This window comes from Panthera pardus, unplaced genomic scaffold (assembly GCF_024362965.1).
Source record: "Panthera pardus isolate Hobbes unplaced genomic scaffold, ASM2436296v1 HiC_scaffold_8, whole genome shotgun sequence".
NCBI classification, from domain to species: Eukaryota; Metazoa; Chordata; class Mammalia; order Carnivora; family Felidae; genus Panthera; species Panthera pardus.
This window is the reverse complement of record NW_026527013.1, coordinates 160,302,019-160,321,869: the sequence shown is the minus strand read 5'-3', so window position 1 is coordinate 160,321,869 and position 19,851 is coordinate 160,302,019. Positions and strand designations below refer to the sequence as shown.

At 39.5% G+C, this 19,851-nt stretch overlaps 1 protein-coding gene across 1 annotated transcript in view; it reads right to left on the bottom strand.

Moving 5' to 3' along the window:
• Positions 1-8,255: 8,255 nt before the first annotated feature.
• Positions 8,256-19,851, bottom strand: part of LOC109268887 (contactin associated protein 2) — a 1,595,009-nt gene continuing 1,583,413 nt past the window's right edge. The window contains exon 15 of the mRNA XM_053897072.1: positions 8,256-8,556. Coding sequence (XP_053753047.1) covers positions 8,271-8,556 — 286 coding nt within the window. The 3' untranslated portion in view covers positions 8,256-8,270. The remainder of the gene's footprint in view (positions 8,557-19,851) is intronic.

Sequence of the window (19,851 nt, the reverse complement as noted above, 5' to 3'; positions counted from 1 at the left end):
ATTTGAAGGATTGAAATGAAGACGTTATCTCCTTGAAATATATATGTAAAGAACAAATAGAGATGTGTAAGAAATAAAATGCATCAGAGTATCTTCTTAGCTCTACCTCTTGGGTCAAGTTCTCTTTTTACAAATCCTGTTCTAAGGTGTTAGGTTATTTATAAAAAAGTACTAGCTTTTTGATTTCTGCGTGTTTTTTGTTTTTTTGTTTTTTAAACGCTGAGAACTGAGGCAGTTGGGGCCAACTTGCTATCTCCGGCCAAACTGAAGCATAAACCAAGCACCCAAAGTAAATGAGGTTATCCCATGGCACTCTTTACTTCTTGAGTCAGTCACACTATTATCTCAGGTATGATAACAGGAAGGAAACCAGAGAGGAATCTTTGAGGTCTTTATGTCGAGTCGCAAACTTGGTGAAAACCAGCGAACGGTTCTGTTACATAACAGGCCATATTTTAAGTTCAAGCCCAATTTGCATCCTACTCAGTATGAGAGAATTAAATTCTAGAGGTCTGAATATCATAAAACAAAACTGATTAGGATAATCTACTGGAATGGAACTAAGGAATACTTAAAGCATCAGACACAGGGATTAGAGACAAGACTGTCAGGCTACTTCATTGTCTAAAGCTTAAGTCCAGAAAAACCCTGAACAGAAGAGGCACCGATAGAATCTTAAAGGGCGAAGGACCTCTCCTTCATCAAAAGACCAAGCTACCCTTGCTGAGTCTGGTTTTTCTACTCACACTTTAAGGACTGAGAGAGATTCTCAATTAAGCTTTGGTCTAGGAACCAAAGACAAATGACTCAGGGGCTGGCTCAAAGATAAAATGTTTAAATGGGACATGACTTCCTCTTCTTTTCAATTTGGGACAGCACACGCAGTTCATGGAGCAGCCTACCAGGCCAACAGGTGGACACATATCCAACTGCCCTGCTTTCTATGCACATATCCTGTGAATTTTGAATTGGGATATATTTTATATATTCAAATATATATTAAAACTTACATTAAAATATATGTCAAATATAAATTAAATATATAAACTGAAACATATAAATTTATATTAAAATATATATACTGAAGTTTTTGAATGTTTATCTATTTTTGAGAGAGACAGAGCATGAGTGGGGGAGAGGCCAAGAGAGGGGGAGATGTGGAATCTGAAGCAGGCTCCAGGCTCTGAGCTGTCAGCACAGAGCCTGACGCGGGGCTCGGACCCAGGAACCGCGAGATCGTGACCTGAGCGGGTCGGACACTTAACCGACTGAGCCAACCAGACGTCCCTGAACTGGGATATATTCTAAAGATAGTAATACAGATCTTACATAATGCTTGCCAGAGTTTAGAACAATTTTTTTTTTTTTATCCCGATGACTGTAGTAAGATTGCTACTTTGGAACTGTCAGCAAACTTCAAGAAGAGGCGATTTTAACAGTTTTCTTCAGTGAACTTTCTGAGTTTCCAAGGCCTGCATGCAGTTAGGACTGTGAAAAGAAGCTGCATGAAAAGCCGAGCAGGTACCATAAAGCAGGTGAACTGGAACACGGTTTTAATTATGCCAGAGTGAGGTAGTTTACAGCTCACAGTTTAGCACCCTAACAATAAGTTCGAAGTACTAATTGTAATTTTGTCAGTAATAACCTTGAGACATGGATAAACAAAAGTGTGGAACAGTCTGCTCGGGTCTCTGAAGGGCCGGGGGGGGGTTTAATCTAATTTAGATTAAACAATGAGTTCTATAAATGTAATACCTCATGGGCATCTTAATTTAGAAGTGTCAGGGAAAATATAAAAACTTCGCAAAAGCGTTCTTTTTTTAATCCTTAATTTGAAGATAATCATCAGATTCAAGGGATTTTCAAGGTACAAAAGAATAAAAGTTTTTACTTAGTTAAGAAGAATAAATGTACAAAAAAACCTTGTTGAGGTTAAAAATAGTTGTGCATATAAATCAAGCGATAGGTCCTCTCTTGGACCCGTATAGCAATTATCGTTCGTGTAAGTTCTCTGCAATTCATCATGCATTGCCTCGTGGCACTGCCTCCATTGTTAGTCTGAAACGCTTATTTAAATCTTTTGAGGTTATTTAATGATTCATATTCATTTAATGAACACTTATTTGAGGGACTCAATGTGGCAGGCATTTCCCTGGGCACTGGGATATGGATCTCTCCCTACGTTGCCATCCATTGCTGGGGGTGAACATACTAATAATGCAAACAAAGAGAGAAAACAGATTGTGATGTGATTGTCATTTCTCTGTCATTTCATCCCAGAGTGGTAGGAATGTCTTTGTCATTCATGGTAGGCCCTGACGGTTTATGCTTAGGGGGTGACTCCTGGTGGATCTTACAGAGTTTCAAGATGGGGGCTGGTCCTGCCAGAACGACCAACTGTAGGATTTGAGGGGTGGGGCTTGAAGCCAGGAGATATCAGCTCCCAGCTCCAGGGAGGAGAAGGAAGAAATGCTGGAGTCTAAATTCCATAATGTGGCCAATGACTTATTCAATCGCGTCTACATATGAAACTCAGTAAAAACTGTGGACACCCAAAGCCTGGCGAGCGGCCTGGTGGCACGCATTGATGTGTGCAGGTTGGGGGGAGGGTCACGTGTCCTCATTCCACCAGGAGAGGACAAGGGAGCTTCGTGTCTGAGACCCACCTCACCAGACCTCACCCTGTGTACCTTTCCAGTCAGCTGGTCTTGATTTGTATCTTTCATAATAAGACTTCAATCTTAAATTCAGTGCTTTCCTGAGTTCTTTGAGTCATTCTGGTGCATTACTGATCCCTAAGGCATAGTGGGCACCCCCAAACTTGTATCAGTGGGTCAGGGGGGCAGGATGGCCTGGGAGCCCCAGACTTGTGGCCCATGTCCGAAGTGAAGGCAGCCTTGTTGGGGACCGCGAAACCTGTGCTAACTCTGAGCAGTTAGCGACAGGATTGCAGATACACTTTCAGACAGCCAGAACGAGCCTAATTTTCTCCTGCAAATGGTTTAGAGAGATCACCTGGAAAGTTCAGCAGGGGAACCCCGCCGTGGGGATTCAACTTACAGAACAAAGCCCCTTCCGGATCTGGGATCCTGTCCCTTCTGCGAAGTGCCAAGGTTAGGGAAGGGACGGGCACCCAGGGAAGGGGACAAAAACATAGCCAGACGCATCTCCTCTGTGGGATGGGACGATTCCTCCAAACGTGAGCGGTATTTGAAAGGACAGGCAGGAAAGTCAGTCACACGCACACAAACACCGTATCTACTGTAAAACACAAATACCATCCCTCTCCCCCAAACTCGAAGTAAATTTACTTCCCATTTCCGAAGTGCATCTGTGGCTAACGCTGAATGGCCATCTAATATTAAAGAGCTGATGCTTCCCAGGGAGTTGTCCACTTCTAATTGTTCAAAGTCACTCTGGAGTCTGGAAGACCAAAGCTAAGCAAGCCTTCCTTCTTTGTAAGTCTGCTGCTTTGTAATCGGACCTGCTCTCCGATATGCCCAGAGGGCTCAATCCTTTAATGGGAATCAGCCCCCGTTTTGATCCTGAAAATTTCACTATTTCTGCTTGTTCTTAGAGCTACTCCTGTTTCTCAGCTGGTAGCAGCCCAGGGCAATAGCAGCAAAGGCTGGGACATTAAGAAAAAAATAGAGGTTAATCATTTCTACACATCATTCTAGACTTCTTTTCCCCTGCCTTCTGCTATCAACCAAAAAACTACCTAAAGTCGAAGTAAAACAAAAACAGAACAAAACAAAACACAAAAGTTACCAAGTTTCTGCCACTGACCCTTCATCCCTGTGGTTGTGGGTTTTCGATCAGGCTTTCCAGATGGCTGATCTCACAGTGGGGCGAGAGTAAGAGTGCCAGCACCACATTATTACACAGCTCAGCTGTCGAGAGGCAGGGACCCAAGGTCAGAGTTCCAGGTCAGAGCTCCCTCTTTGGATCTCAACATTCATCTCGGCTTTGGGGAATGACTAAAGATGAAAGCTCACGTCAAACTGTCTCAATGTGCTCTGCCTTATCCCCGCTGGGAGACCGTGGGCCGGTCACTTAACCTCCCTAGACCCAAGGTCCCTCGTCTGGAACGTGAGCGGTCGGCACTCTTTGATCTCTGAGAGTCTTCGACCATGAGAACACTGATTCTTTGTTTTTGCTTCTAGCTATGCTTGAAGCAAGGGTCCGTGGCTACACATCGTGGGAAGAAATGGGGAAAGGAGAAGAATGTGGAGCATCTTCTGAGGAAATAACGACTCCTGGAGGATGATACTCATTTGCATTCCCATTGGAAATGTCTTATCTGTGGAGAAACGAGGTGTGGATACTGTCATTCCCTTGCCTCTCTCGGCAAGGGAATGGCTGGTTATGCTTGTGGCTTATAAGACTCCTGCTGGTACATACGATTCCATTCCCAGAAAACAGAGGTCCGGTATCGTCTGGATGAAACTCCATCACCATCTTATTTCACCCTTGGCTTTGTCTCTGCCCTGTGTTCCTGGGCTGGATTTGTTGCCTCCTTCCTCACCCTGTCTTCTTGGCCTCCCTGAGCTACTTTAGAGGAGCAGCTACTGGTAGGCAGAAACTGTTTTCACATGTAAATGTATCATCCTGCTTGCAGAAAGTTGTGAAACTTTTGTGGACTCAGGGCAGAAATAAATAAAATATTTCGGGTTCCTGAGAAACTAACTTTGCATTTTGGACATCCAGTGTGACTCTGTTTTACAGCCAGAGCGGGTTTCTGGAAAGAACGGAGAAGAGGTCCTCGAGTAACACGTTTTCGTGAATGGCTTCTGCCCACGTGTACTGAAAACACTTGCTTTTGTAGCAAACTTGCTCCTAATTAATTGTTTAAAGTCTCTGAATCCCTAGAGAAGATATGGGAAATTGTTAGCTCATAAAGCCAAGAATAAAGCAATTATCTGGCACATACTTTATTTCTATAATTAATTATATTCACCACATATGGTACAAAGAAGACTTCTACCTCCAAAACCAAAAAAAAAAAAAATGTTTATTTCGGTCCTGCTTCCACAAAAGTTTAGCAGCTCTCTGCAAGAATGATGATACATTTACAGTGTGAAGACAATTTCTACCTACGAGTGGCTGATCCTCTAAAGTAGCTCTTTTGGGAGGGTGGGGAGGGTGGGTGATGGGTATCAAGGACTAACCACCCATCACTAGTCATACTCTGGGTCTCATTTAGATTTGAGGTTTCCATTTGAACGTGTCTGGAAAAACAAAACAAAACCAAACAAAACCTACCCCTGCCAATAACATTAATACCCCCATAGAAAACTAAACTATAAGATCACAAACATTTTCAGCACTCTGTGGGAAATGCAGCAGACCTGAGTGGAATTCACCGGATTTCTTTAGCATTTGGATTTTATGGGCCTATGAGTTCGGATGAGTCAAAGTCAAAATGAAACTCAGCAGGCATGATGGAGCCAACCGAAACCACTGAAACGGTTGGTCAGAGCCTACAAAAATTGTTTCGTTCTCTAACACTGGGGGATAGAACAGGGACCTAATTCAAGACACAGCTTTCCAGGGCTGGCATCACGAAGACTCCTCGAACAGAGAAAGACATTTTTTCATGATGGATTTGGTTTTTTAAACCGGAGCTTTGTGCGGACTTCAGTAAATGATACAAAGTAAGTTAATCTCTATGAACAACAGAATAAATGCACTGTAACACTTTTTACATCACAACGATTGAAATTTAATCCCTGAAACATTCATGCTATATTGGTAACTGGATGTGGGTGGGTGGGGGAGTGGTGGGGATAAGACCCAAATGGCTATTTTTTTTTTAAAATGATTTCATTCAATCATCGACTGACTCAGGGAAACCACCTTGACCTTGTACAGAGAAAGCTGTTTATGTTCTCTGCTCTGCCTTTCCTCCTGAAGCCTCCCAGAGGCTACAAGGGTATACAGAAATTTGTAGTGTCAGTGACATTTTAAAAGAAATGTTTTGTTCGTTTGTAAACAGAAAGGCTAATACTTAACCTCACCCACCTTATTGGGGGCTGTGAGTATCTGAGCAAATCAAACATGTTAAAAACTGGAAAGTGACATGATGTGGAACATTTTCTCATTACTGTGCCCATGTTAGAACATTCTTAAAGGAAGGTAGATAAAGCTGCTACCTGGCAATTCAGGTCCAAGGTATGATGTTCTCAGTTGCCTGCAAAAAAGGAAGCCTTCTCTTTCCCCCTCTCAGACACAAAAGCGTTCCATATAATTGCAGTTGAATATGGACTGTGCTTTTGGTTTATGAAGTAGCGGGCAAAATATGGATTGAAACAGTCTCTCTTAAGCTGTAGTGCTGTAAGAATACTGAGCTCATGCCGTGCCCATGATTAAGACAGCTCTTTGTCTTATAAGGGGTCCTAAAAACGTCTCTAAGAACAACAGCCTTGGAAAAGAAATGCAAATAAACACTGGCCACCACGATTTTCCTGTTTTCTCTTTTTAAATACAAAGTCTGGCTGAAATACACTATATCACTCCTTTCTTGAGCAGCAGTTGCAATAATATTGTATTGCAAAATCTGATACGATTTTGTCTTCCAGCATTTTTTTCATGTGCGTTTCTCAAAATGCGGTTTGAGCTTGTTTCTTATTTCTCAGAGTGTCTGGTAAAGTGCTAGACGCATAGCAGACATGTCAGAAATTTTTCTTGAAGACTGATTTATTAAGGGAAACAAGCTAATAGTAACTATAAACTGTTAACACACTTCTACATATACTATGTAATGTGGCTGAAATCCTCTGTGTAAGGAAGGTAACAAGTTTGCAGAAGTGGGATTTTTATAACTTTACCAAGTTAACCAATGACTTCACGGGGAGCCCTTTGTTTAATTCATAGCTCGCTCCAGAATTAGCATCGGTAAGCGAGAAATATTTTACCTTTGTAGATTAATGAAGAATCATGACATAATGAAACGGAGTTTCATCGGACAACACATGAGAATCTGCCTATTTTGAGAGTCATCCTATCGCACATCAATCCCTCAAAATATTTTTAAAAATGCATTTATGCTATTATTTTGTGTCAATATCGTTTTCTTAAACAGGTGAAATCAAATTTCTGACTGCGGAGTCCTCCTAAGCCTGGCTCAACAAATAAAGTATTATTGTTCAACAAATGCATGATAAAGCTCTTTGACCAGTCTCAGTTTTAAACTAACTAAAGAGAGACAAATCAGCATAAACTCGGTCTCTCTTTTGTATCAGGAACATTGCCTTGTTTAATTGCCAACAGCCCTCATTTACTAAGTAGTAAACATTCAAGCATGCACCATTACATTTCTTAGGACACCTCTTGGAGTCGATGCAATAATTTATTACATCGGGTAGGTCTAATTCTCCCTTGATTTATGGAAGTGGTAATAATATTCCATCGCACAGAATGCTCTGCTAGGAGGAATCCGGATCTAGGCACTAAAATCTTTATGGCCTCCCCAGGAGGAGTTGGGACGTGGGTGATATTCTCATTACCAGAGCCGAGAAAGTGGAGGGGTTTGCCTGAGGTCTCCTGGAAAGTCAGTTATTCAAGGAGCAGAATCTGGGGTCTCCTGATGCCTAGCACACAATCACAAAAAGCACAGAACTCTCGGGGGACTTGCCGAAACCACGCGCATAGACAAGAAGAGGGGAAACGACACCCAGGATGTTCATTGCAGAATCCCCATGGCAGCCCGGCACCATATCTCTCCGACTCCACATAAAGCACACTGAAGGGTATCCAACAACATAAAATCCTAATGGTGCCCTTAATTAGGCGGGATCATCGCTCGAACTCCCTGCCCTCCCACAGTCCAAGCCAGCAGCCCCAAATGCCTCTGTGTGGTGCCAAATCCTGAAAGCAAGACGTAGTGACAGAAACAACCGTGGGCTTACAAGGGACTCTCCAGCTCTGATGATGATGAGATGTGATAGCAATAATGTCAAACTTCGTATGACCGTAATCCAAGTTTACAATGATACATTAAGCCATAATGCTATTTATATCACCATAAGCTGAGTTATGGTGATATAAATAGTCACGCTAATGGCATTAACAGCAGCACTCGCTGGAATCACAGCTGTTGACTGCCACTTGTATGCTATTAGCATTGCTATTTATATCACCATAAACTTAGGTCGTCAAACTTGTTAGATATGAATATACAAGGAAGATGGATATCCACATTGTATGCCCAAATCTAGGTTCCTGTCCTGGAGGCTTTACGGCTGTCGCTCTCCTGTCTGTATTAAGGTCTATCTCGCTCTCTGTTTGGTTCTGTTTTCGCCGTGTGATGTTTCTTCAGGGGTTACAGAAGAGCAAGCCTGTTTCTTGCCACCCTCTGACGTCTCTGGGAAACATGGTTTAAAACTGGTAAGAAAGTGCAAAAGCCACAGCTTCTGGGCAAACTTACTGTCTCCTTGGCAGCGCAGGGGGCCCACGCTCAGTTTGGCTTCTGAGCCTTGCCGGTCAGTATCTCCAACTACCACCTGGCTTACTGGCAGGTGATCTTTGTAGGATAAGAAGCCAGCATCCTTCCTCCTGAATCACAGGGGAAAAAAAAAAAAAAAAGAAAAGGATGAGGAGGCTGAATTAGAAACATGTTTTTCCTGATAACTTTAAATTGCCTAATAATTGACCACCTTCCAATAAATGCTCAGAGGTTCACTAAGTAGAACCACAGTTAAAGAGCTGTTCTCTCTCTTCCATCAAGCGGTCGCACGGCATATTACTCAGAAGCAACTGTGACATCATTACCTTCTGGAAAACGGAACTGACACCCCAATTTCCAGAGAGTCACAACCAGCGTGTTGCATCCTATGTCGGTGTGGGAGTAGACGACCACACCGCTTGAAAAACACACACCAGATACTGGGCACACAAGCAGTTTGCTGTTGTCAGGAATCAGAGCGCAATGAAGTCAACCAGATCGCTTGGATAATATAGGAAACAAAACTCTTAAAACAAAAACAAAAACACAAACACAAACACTCTGTCTCCTTAATTGCTTTGAAGTAGTTCCTTCAGAGGTTTTCTTCCCTGCGGTGCATCAGCTAAGTAAGGGACATCTTTCGTTCCTTCCTCTTTTTTCACTTATTTGAACAACTGAGTCCATGAGAAGTTTCCAACATGGAGTAGGTGCCCACCCAGAGTCTATTTCCATCTATAATGAAGCGTGGAGTGAAGATTCAAGCCCAGTCTGGTTTTTCTCTTAGACTTGTTTTCCTGCTTACCCTATACTTATCTTGTTTCAGGTCTCCCAACTCTACCCCGTACCCATCCTACATAAAATAAAAGGAATACAGAAATCCAGGAGAGGTTCTTGGGGATGGGCCCAAGGTGAGTTATGGTGCAGCACAGAATTCATCTTCAGAAGAAATTCCTGCCCCCTCATCCTCTTTTTGTGCTGCTGTGGCTGAGAAATGCCCTCATTTGGGGCCGGAGGGGTGGGGGGGGGGCGCAAATCATTATAAAGTCATTCTGCAAACTTACCCTTTTGTATGATTTTTTTTGCACTTGTACAGTCTGAATACAAATAGCAATTTTTGAAATTGTATATACAACTGATAACAGAAAACTGATTTTTGGAGGATAGTAGAATGAGAGAGAGACAGTTCAATAATCATATTAAAGATTTGTCTTTCCTATCTCTCAGCAAATAGTTCAGGGAATTGAGGGGAACCAACTTGGAAGCCTGTCTTTTTTTCTTTTTCTTTTTCTTTTTTTTTTGAGACAGAGAGAGACAGAACATGAGCAGGGGAGGGGCAGAGAGAGAGGGAGACAGAATCCGAAGCAGAATCCAGGCTCTGAGCTGTCAGCACAGAGCCTGATGCGGGGCTTGAACTCAGAGACTGTGGGATCATGACCTGAACTGAAGTCGGACACTCAACCGACTGAGCCACCCAGGCGCCCCTGGAAGCCTGTCTTTTAAATGCTATGCTGTTAAGGATAGTTACTTATCTCTCTGACCTTCTGGAATGTCAGTGAACACACATTCCCTCATGTGTCAGGGCCCACAGAAACACAGAAAGGAGTCACAGAATTCAGCCAGTGGGCTTCAAACAAATGTATTTTATACTCCCTTAATTTATTCATTGCCCTTGAGTTCCCCAAATAAAGTTTCTTTTTTAAAAATGTGTTTATCAAGTGAGAACTGAGATCATGCAGAAAAGCACCGTGATTCTTACTGATTCTGTATCAACTGATGACTTAGCCTCAAATACCTCAATGGACTCTTTTGCAAACCCAACTCCTTTTATTAGAATTTCTATCAATTAAAATCACATTACAGGGGGAACAAAATGTATGCCATTAAACTTGATAGGTAGTGTTTATTAAAGTAACAATAAATGAAAACACTCTTCAATACACTGGAATTTGACAACCCACTAGGAATGAAGTGTATTCCTGTGAAATTTCAGGCTGATACTCTCCACAGTTCATTACCACTTAGAATTACATGATTCTAAATCAGGAGTCTGCAAGCTAAGTGCTGACAACCACTCATCTTGTTGCCTTTTCTCTTATGGCCCATGAGCCAAGAATGATTTTTACATTTTAAAGGGTTGAAAAAAAAATCAAAAGCAGAATCATACTTTGTGTCATGGGAAAAATTACATGTGTCCATAAATAAAGTTTTACTGAAATATGGCCATATTTTTTCTAACATATGGTCTATGGTGCTACCACACTATAATGGAAGAGTTGAGTAGTTGACAGAGACCATATGGCCTTTGAAGCTTAAAATATTTATTATCTGGCCTTTTATAGAAAATGTGTGCCAACTCCTGCTCTTAACCATCAGTATCCATTTTTCCTTTGGGAATTTATCGAGCAAATACTCCACTGACTATCATGGTGGACTGTCCCACAACTTGTCCCCACAGTTGAGTGTGGGGATAGGGAAGACACACAGGGATATCTCTGAGGTGGGAAAAGAAACATTTAAGATAAAACTCACTTAATCTAATAGTGAAAAATAATTTAAAATTTATTAATAATTAATATTTTGATTGCACACTATGGCAGGCAGCCATGTAAGAGACACGTATCAATACTTGGCATGAATTATATTTATATAAATAAATAAATAATATATATAATATATATTAAATATATAATAAATATTTAAATATATAAAAATTAAATATATTATATATATAACTTTGTATATTATATATATATGTGTATATATATATATATATATATAAAACTTTGTATAGAGCTTTGTAATATAACTCGAAGTTACATTATATACACTTCTTTATCCATTCATTAGTTGATGGACACCACTTGGGCTGTTTCCATAGTTTGGCTATTATAGATAATTCTACTATAAATTAGGGTACATGTATCCCTTTGAATTAGTGTTCTTGTTTTCTTTGGGTAAGCACCTAGTAGTGCAATTGTTGGATTGTAGGATAGTTTTATCTTACAGCTTTTTGAGGAATCTCCATACTGCTTCCCAGAGTGGCCTATACCAGTTTGCATGCCCACCAACAGTACAAGATGATTCCCCTTTTTCCATACCCTTGTCAACATCTATTGTGTCTTGTGTTGTTGACTTTAGCCATTCTGACAGGTGTGAGGTGATATCTCATTGTAGTTTTGAATTCTATTTCCCTAATGACCAGTAATGTTAAGCATCTTTTCATGTGTCTGTTGGCCACCTGTATGTCTTCTTTGGAAAAATGTCTACCTACGTCTTTGGCCCATTAAAAAAAATTTTTTTTTAATTTTTTTTAATGTTTATTTATTTTTGAGACAGAGAGAGAGAGAGAGAGCATGAACAGTGGAGGGTCAGAGAAAGGGAGACACAGCATCTGAAACAGGCTCCGGGCTCTGAGCTGTCAGCACAGAGCCCGACACGGGGCTCAAACCCACAGACTGCGAGATCATGACCTGAGCTGAAGTCGGACGCTTAACCGACTGAGCCACCCAGGCACCCCCCAAAATTTTTTTTAATATTGATTTATTTTTGAGAGAGAGAGAGAGAGAGTGAGCGAGCGTGAGTGGGGGAAGGGAAGAGAGACAGGGAGACACAGAATCTGAAGCAGGGATCATACCCACGAAATGTGAGATCATGATCTGAGCCAAAGTCGGATGCTTAACCAACTGAGCCACCCAGGTACTCCATCTTTTGCCCATTTTTTAATTGGATTATTCGTTTTTTGGATGTTGAGTTTTGTAAGTTCTTTATGTATTGTGGATACCAACTCTTTATCAGATACATCATTTGCAAATATCTTCTCCTATTCCATAGGTTGACTTTTAATTTTGTTGATTGTTTCCCTTGCTGTGTAGAAGCTTTTTATTTTGAGGAAGTCTCAATAAGTTTATTTTTGCTTTTGTTTCTCTTACCTCAGGAGACCTATCTAGAGAAAGGTTGCTATGGCTGATGTCAAAGAGATTATTACCTGTGCTCTCCTCTAGGATTCTTATGGTTTCAGGTCTGACATTTAGGTTCTTAATCCATTTTGAATTTATTTTTGTGTATGGTGTAAGAAAGTGGTCCAGTTTCATTCTTCTGCACATAGCTATCCAGTTTTCTCAACACCATTTGTTGAATAGATTGTTTTTTCCCCATTATATATTCTTGCCTCTTCTGTCAAAGATTAATTGACCATAAAGTTGTGGGCTTATTTCTGGGTTTTCTATTCTGTTCTATTGATCTGTGTCTATTTTGTGTCATACTGTTTTAATCGCTACAGTTTTGTAATATAACTTGAAGTCCAAAATTTTGATGTGTCCAGGTTTGCTTTTCTGTTTTAAGACTGCTTTGTCTATTCTGGGTCTTTTGTTGTTCCATTCAAATTAAAAAAAAAAATTTTTTTTTCAGCTTTGTGAAAAAATGCTGGTTATATTTTGATAGAGATTGCATTAAATGCATAGATTGGTTTGGGCCGTTATAGACATTTTGACAGTATCTGTTCTTCTAACCCATGAGCATGGAATGTCTTTCCATTTCTTTGTGGCATCCTCAGTTTCTTTCATCAGTGTTTTATAGTCTTCAGAGTATAGGTCTTTCACCTCTTTGGTTAGGTTTATTCCCAGGTATCTCACTGTTTTTGGTGCAGCTGTAAATGGGATCGATTCCTTAATTTCTCTTTCTGCTGCTTCATTATTGGTGTATAGATGTGTAAGAGATTTCTATATGTTGATTTTGTATCCTGAGACTTTACTGAATTTGTTTGTGGGTTCTAGCAGTTTCTGGATGGAGTCTTTTGGGTTTTCTATATAGAGTATCATGTCATCTGCAAATAATGAGAATTTTACTTCTTGCTAATTTGGATTCCTTTCATTTCTTTTTGTTGTGTGATTACTGTGGCTAGGACTTCCAGTACTATGTGGTGAATAAAAGTGATGAGTGGACATCCCAATCTTGTTCCTGACTATGAAGAAAAGCTCTCAGTTATTCCCCACTGAGGATAATATTAGCAGTGGGTTTTTTTTGTATATGGCCATAATATTCTCTTATGATTATTTGTATTTCTGTGGCATTTGTTATTTTTCCTCCCTCATTTGTGATTTTATTTATTTGGGTAGTTTCTCTTTTTGATAAATCTGGATAGAAGTTGATCAATTTAATTTTTTTTTCCCAAAGAACCAGTTCCTGGTTCCATTGATCTGTTCTATTGTTTGTTTTTATAATTTCGATATCATTTGTTTCTGCTCTAGTATTTATTATTTCCTTCCTTCTGCGGGCTTTAGGCTTCGTTTGATGTTCTTTTACTAGATCCTTTAGGTGTGGGTTATTTTATTGGAGATTTTTCTTGCTTCTTGATGTAGGTCTGTATTGCTATATACTTCCCAATTAGGACCACATATGCTGAATCCGAAAAGTTTTGAACCATTGTGTTTTATTTTCATTTGTTTCCATGTATTTTTAATTCTTTTTTTTTTTTTTTTTTTTTCTGGTTGGCCCATTCACTGTTTAGTAGCATGTTATTTAACTTCCATGTATTTGCGGTCTTTACAAATCTTCCTCTTCCAGTTTCATGGTGCTGTGGTCAGAAAAGGTGCATGGTATGATTTCAATCTTTTTGTATTTGTTGAGGCCTAATTTGTGACCTAATAGGTGAGCTATTCTGGAGAATGTCCCATGTGCACTTGAAAAGAATATGTATTCTGTTTTTTTGTTTTTTTTTTTTAACGTTTATTTATTTTTGAGACAGAAAGAGACAGAGCATGAACGGGGGAGGGTCAGAGAGAGGGAGACACAGAATCTGAAACAGGCTCCAGGCTCTGAGCTGTCAGCACAGAGCCCGACACGGGGCTTGAACTCACGGACCGTGAGATCATGACCTGAGCCAAAGTCGGCCGCTTAACCGACTGAGCCACCCAGGCGCCCTTGTATTCTGTTTTAAGAAGCACAACCCACTTTCAAAAAGACATGCAGGTGAAAAGAAAATAAACTGAGATCTGGAGAGGGACCCATCAATACACAAAGACTTCTATCTTAGTACCTGTATGAAAATTATTTAGTGAGCAAAATGAGCCTTTACTGAAAGTTATGATCTTTACCGATGGAGGTCAATCTAATTTAGGGAGATATTCAGTAACTATTTATCATGTTAGCATAATCTAATTACATCTGTTACTGGGCTTGTACATTAGAAAAATTCTATCATGCATTTCAAGAAGGCCCTGAACTCAGACTCTTGCATAACATTTCTATCAGTATCATTATTAAAGTAAAACTTGATTCTATGGATTTTGCTTCTCTAACCTGGCCTTACTGCTATTTGGCTGCTATTTTCCTGAGGAATTCTGTCTTACTCTGTTGGCTGTTCTTCCTTTGTCTTCTTTTCTTATCCTGCTGAGAAAGCAAACAAGACTTTAGGCCATTTGGTTTTGCCCTTAGCTCAGTGGAAAAAAAAAGAAAAGAAAAAGAAAAAGGAAACCCTAAAGAAAAAGAGACATCCCAAACTTTTGCAATTGCAAGCTTGATTTTCTTCTGGATGTTACAGGAGTTACCACACTATGAATCTATCCTGTAATTTTAGCAGAGAAGAATGACTTCTCCTTCGTTAAGTTTTAGAAGTACCTGTCTACTTAAAACAACAGCAACAACAACAACAACAACAACCAGAATTATAGTCAGTGAGCTTTATGCATTTCCATCGCAGCATCATCTAAGCTAGAAATTTTGGGAAGGATCCAGGAAAGTCAAAGTTTTAGTTACAAGGATGTCTCAAAAAGAGATGCAGAAATGAAAAACAAAGACATGAGAAGATGCTTAGGATTATTAATCACTAGAGAAATGCCATGAAGACTACACATTCTTCCTACGAGAATAGCTATAATAATAAAATAAAAAGGTAATAACAAGCATTGACGAGGATTGGAAGACACTGGAATCATCATACGTCGCTGGTGGGGTTGTCAACTTGTACAGCTGCTTTTGAAAAAGTTTGGTAGTTTCTTAAAAGCGAAGCATAGATTTCCCATATGATTCAATAATTCCATTCCTGGAATTATTATTATCATGCAAGAGAAATGAAAGCACACAACCACACAAGGACTTTCGGGTAGACGTTCATAGCAGCTTTAGTCACAATGGCCTCAAAGTGAAAACAACCCAAATGTCCATCAAACAGTGAATGGATAAACAAAGTGTTGTATATCCATCCAATGGAACATTATTCAGCAATAAAAGAAATGAAATGCACAAAATGAATAAACCTCAAAAACATCATACTAAGTTCAATAAGCCAGATACAACATACCATATATTCTATAACTTAATTTATACAAATTGTCCAGAGAAGGCCAATCTACAGAGACAGAAACTACATTAGTGTCTTTATCGGGATGAGTATGAAACAAGGAAAACAGAAATCTTCTAGGGGTCATGAAAATGTCCTAAATCTGGACTGAGGTGATTTTTTGCACAGCTCTGTGAACTTACTAAAATTCCTTGAATTACATAATTAAAATGATTAAATCTTAGGGTATACAAATTATATTTCAATAGTCATTAAAAAAAGATGATCGATGTGAATCCCAGCTTTCAATGGGGAAGACATTTCCTTTCTACGCATCTCACCGGAAGAGCTCTGGTCCATGGAATTAGGAAATGGTATAATCCTGGTTTTGTGACTCTGTACCTGGAGCTACAGAATCGACTCCTTCTTTTAGGGGCCTCACCCTGTATCAACACTGACATATTCCACTAACCTTGCTTCCTAAATAGGATCTCAGGACACCCCTTCCCAGAACATCCAGTCTGTTTTGTACTCACCCTTGACTTTCACTAGCACTCTTTAACAGTTGAGATTAAAATGGCACAGAACATTCTACCCATGTTTGAGCCTCATCTTCAGTCCTTCTTCAGAATTTACCCCAGCCTGAGATGCCCGTCACTTTGCCAAACGATCTTTAAAATAGGAACTGCACTTCATTCATCAAAAAACCAAACATCCTTGGTTTTCCAGCACGTGCCTAATGATAACGTTCTGTTCAGCTGGCACAATTTGCAATTGCGATATCCTGTAAACGCCGGTGCATTTAGCATATCTTCATCTCAAGAACTGTTTCTAAACTGTTCATATTTTCTACGTGTCTTTGTATCTTTCTATCCTTTCTGCCTCCTAATAGCTATCCCCAGACATGTTACCTTTTTCATAGTAAGTATTCAGAAAAAGAGTAGGTCAAAAGGTAAAACTCTGTAAGAATTTTCCCGAGTTTTCCTGGAAAGCTAATACTCTATGAATAAGTTCCACTAAAAGTGTTAGATCCAGGAGTAGTCATTTTTATGAAAAAATCTTTGCATTCTTATTCTTTCCATCTCTTGATCAAAAAGCACATACATAAATTACAGTTGTATAGTTTTGAATTATTTAGGTGTTTTCCCATGGATGTTCTCATTTAATCCTTGTGACTTTGGAAGTGCAAGGAAATAGGGAGATACATATAGTTGAACCTGACACATTTTGATTCCCAAATAACTATTCAGAACACATCCAATATACCAAGCGATTCTACCCAGGAATGAGATGCTTCTTCAGGGTATAATTACAAATGCTACCTAACTGTTTACTAGTTCATACCTATTGTACATAAGAAATATGGGAAACCTATAAACTTAAGTCAAGGCCAGTTCTAGTTAGAACATCTTTTTGAAGTTAAATGAGAATGTTTATTCTTTGTCTTTCCTTTTTGTCATCAACTCCATCTTTGGACATCTTCTCTGCCTGGGGATGCACCCCACTGCCTTTCCCTCAAGAGGAAATTAATGCTCTCATTCTTCTTCTGTCCTGGCCCCTATTAAAACCTGCTTTCAGGAATAATGTAACAAATGATTGTTTCCATCCATTTTTAATAGAAGCCATGCCCAAATGATACAAAGGGCCGTTCCCAGAAACCAGATCTCTATGAATCGTGGAGACTGGACTGGAGAGAGGAAGGAATTGAAGTGATTATGTGGAGGTGAATGCATGTTCTTAGAAGGGCAGCCCCACTGTCACCATGGAGCAGGCCTGCCAGTTCCTTTATGCTCATTTACAAAAATCATGGCCAGAAGTCAATGCCTTTGTTCGTAGAACACGTGGGGGCTATCTCAGCATGGTTGGATCATCAGAAGCTGAAATAAACAAAAGAACAGTCTGATACACAGTAAAGTAGAACTTTTAAAATACTTCTAATGGTGTCCTCAGTCACTATTGACTATCGAGTTTCCTCAATGGATGAAAGGTAGTGTTCTCTACAAAGCAATTAGAGTAATTAAGAAAACAACCATCACAATTAGATCTTTAGAATCCATGTCTATGTCCCCTATGAAATGAAAGTAATTACAGATTCAATTACTCCTTTTCAGGGGGAATAGCTTAGGCCTTTTATAAATGCAAGACAATTATCTCTTCAGTTTCGAATCTCTAAGAAAACCCTTAGTAACCATTTCAGGATTCTACGCAAAATGTTCTTCTTTGATTTTCCTTCTGGAATGCAAGTTCCTGGAGGCCATATATATGGTCTCCTGCAACTTTATAAACCAAATACTAGTAGGCACCCCAAAGTAGCTCACTCCATATGTTTTATGATTGAATAAATACATGAGTAGAAGGTAGCTAGGCACAATCCTTAAGTAGTAATTAGTATGTGCTTACTATCAATGGTGAAAGATGAGAAAGAAAACGCTTCTCATAATGGGAGTGCCTGGAATGCTCTTGAAAGAAACACTTTTATTATTCCTTTCCTCTAAATGACGCTTTGTGTTTTCTTTAGAAAGTAGTATTCAATTCAAAGACTCATATGTAATTAATATAGTGGAAAGAATGAGATCTTAAAGACGGTAGTACTAATTCAACTCTTCTATATAGAGAGCAAGCTGCTAAATTTATCCGAGCTGTTGTTTCTTTATAAAGATAGGTTATGATATCTTGGTTCTGAAAGGTATCGGAACATGCAACTCCAAAATATGGCCCTTTGGCATATAGATTATTTTGAATTTAAGACCACTGAGATTAGTAAAAACAGGAACTTCTGTCTAAAAAAGGCAGAAGTTTTCCTTTTGGAAAATAAATTTCCATTTGCAGAGAGGTCTCCCTCTCCCATACCTAAAATAAGGACTCTCAAAAATTCTTTTCTATGGAGAAGAACCTGCAGAATAAATCTCGCTAAACAACTCTTGCTTACCATACTTCCCTGCTCCCTTTTCATGACTTGCCTCCCACCCAGTAGTCAAAATGCCCTTGTCCTTTGGCTTAAGATGGCATACAAGTTCTAGCCATCTTTTTGGGTTATTCATTGTTGGGTGGTCCCATGTGAATATGCATCATGCACATGTTACTAAACTTCTCTTTGTTTTTCTCTTGCTAATCTGTCTCTGGACAGTGTCATTTACAAGACCCCAACTGGACAACCTATGATAAGTAGAGGAAATATTTTGTTCCTCCTCTGTAGTTATCTGATACTACTTAACATTTGCTTGCTTGTTTTATAATTCTAGAACAACAGGTAATACTCGTTTGGATGAGTTTGGCTAACTTAAATGTGTGACATAAAACGTAATAAATGTTGGGTCTGTTTTTCAAGGAGTGAGGTCATTCATAGCCTTTGAGGGTAGGACTTTGTGGTTCTATGTAGTTTCCCCAGAAACTATCAATAATAGTATCCAGCCTATGTTTTGGGAGCTCTAGTCATCAATCTTATTTTTCAGATGAGGTAACAGATGTAGAATACAATCATGCCTGGTCTAAGCTATTTAACTAATCAGTGACTGCACCAGGAAAAAGCAATCAATCTCCACCATTCCAGAATTTAATGTACGTTTATATTTTTACTTGTGTGTATGTTTACATGTTTACGTTTCTCAAATTCTGCTAAGGATAATTTCAATTGTTTTTCTATAAATGAAATGCAGATCTATGTTTTTATCACATAGGAAAATTATCTCACCAGATCAGGAACTAGTTGGACTGTTTACTTTGTCTACCTACACTCATATTTCCCTTAAGCAAGGGTTCCTTGTGTTTTTGAAAACTGTGCCTAACATTGTATAATGATTATATGATTAGAAAGGAGGGGGTGCTTCATGTGTAATCCACTTACATTTCCATGTATTTCCATCTCCAGCAGTTAATGGTCAACTCTTGGCATCTCAAAAATAGTCAGTGGGAAAGACTTCACTTGTACAAGCCTCACAGATCTTTAAAACTCAGGGTGAATACTCTGGGTTCCCTCAGTGTTCCTGAAGTTTATTTGTAACTAATAGACAAATGCACAAATCAGAATGGCACTTGTATTGAATCACTGATGTCCCCCTCTGCTTCTGTGTGATCATCTGTAGTCTCTCTCTCTGCTCAACGGCCCTGGGGTGGGTTCCTTTCAAGATTT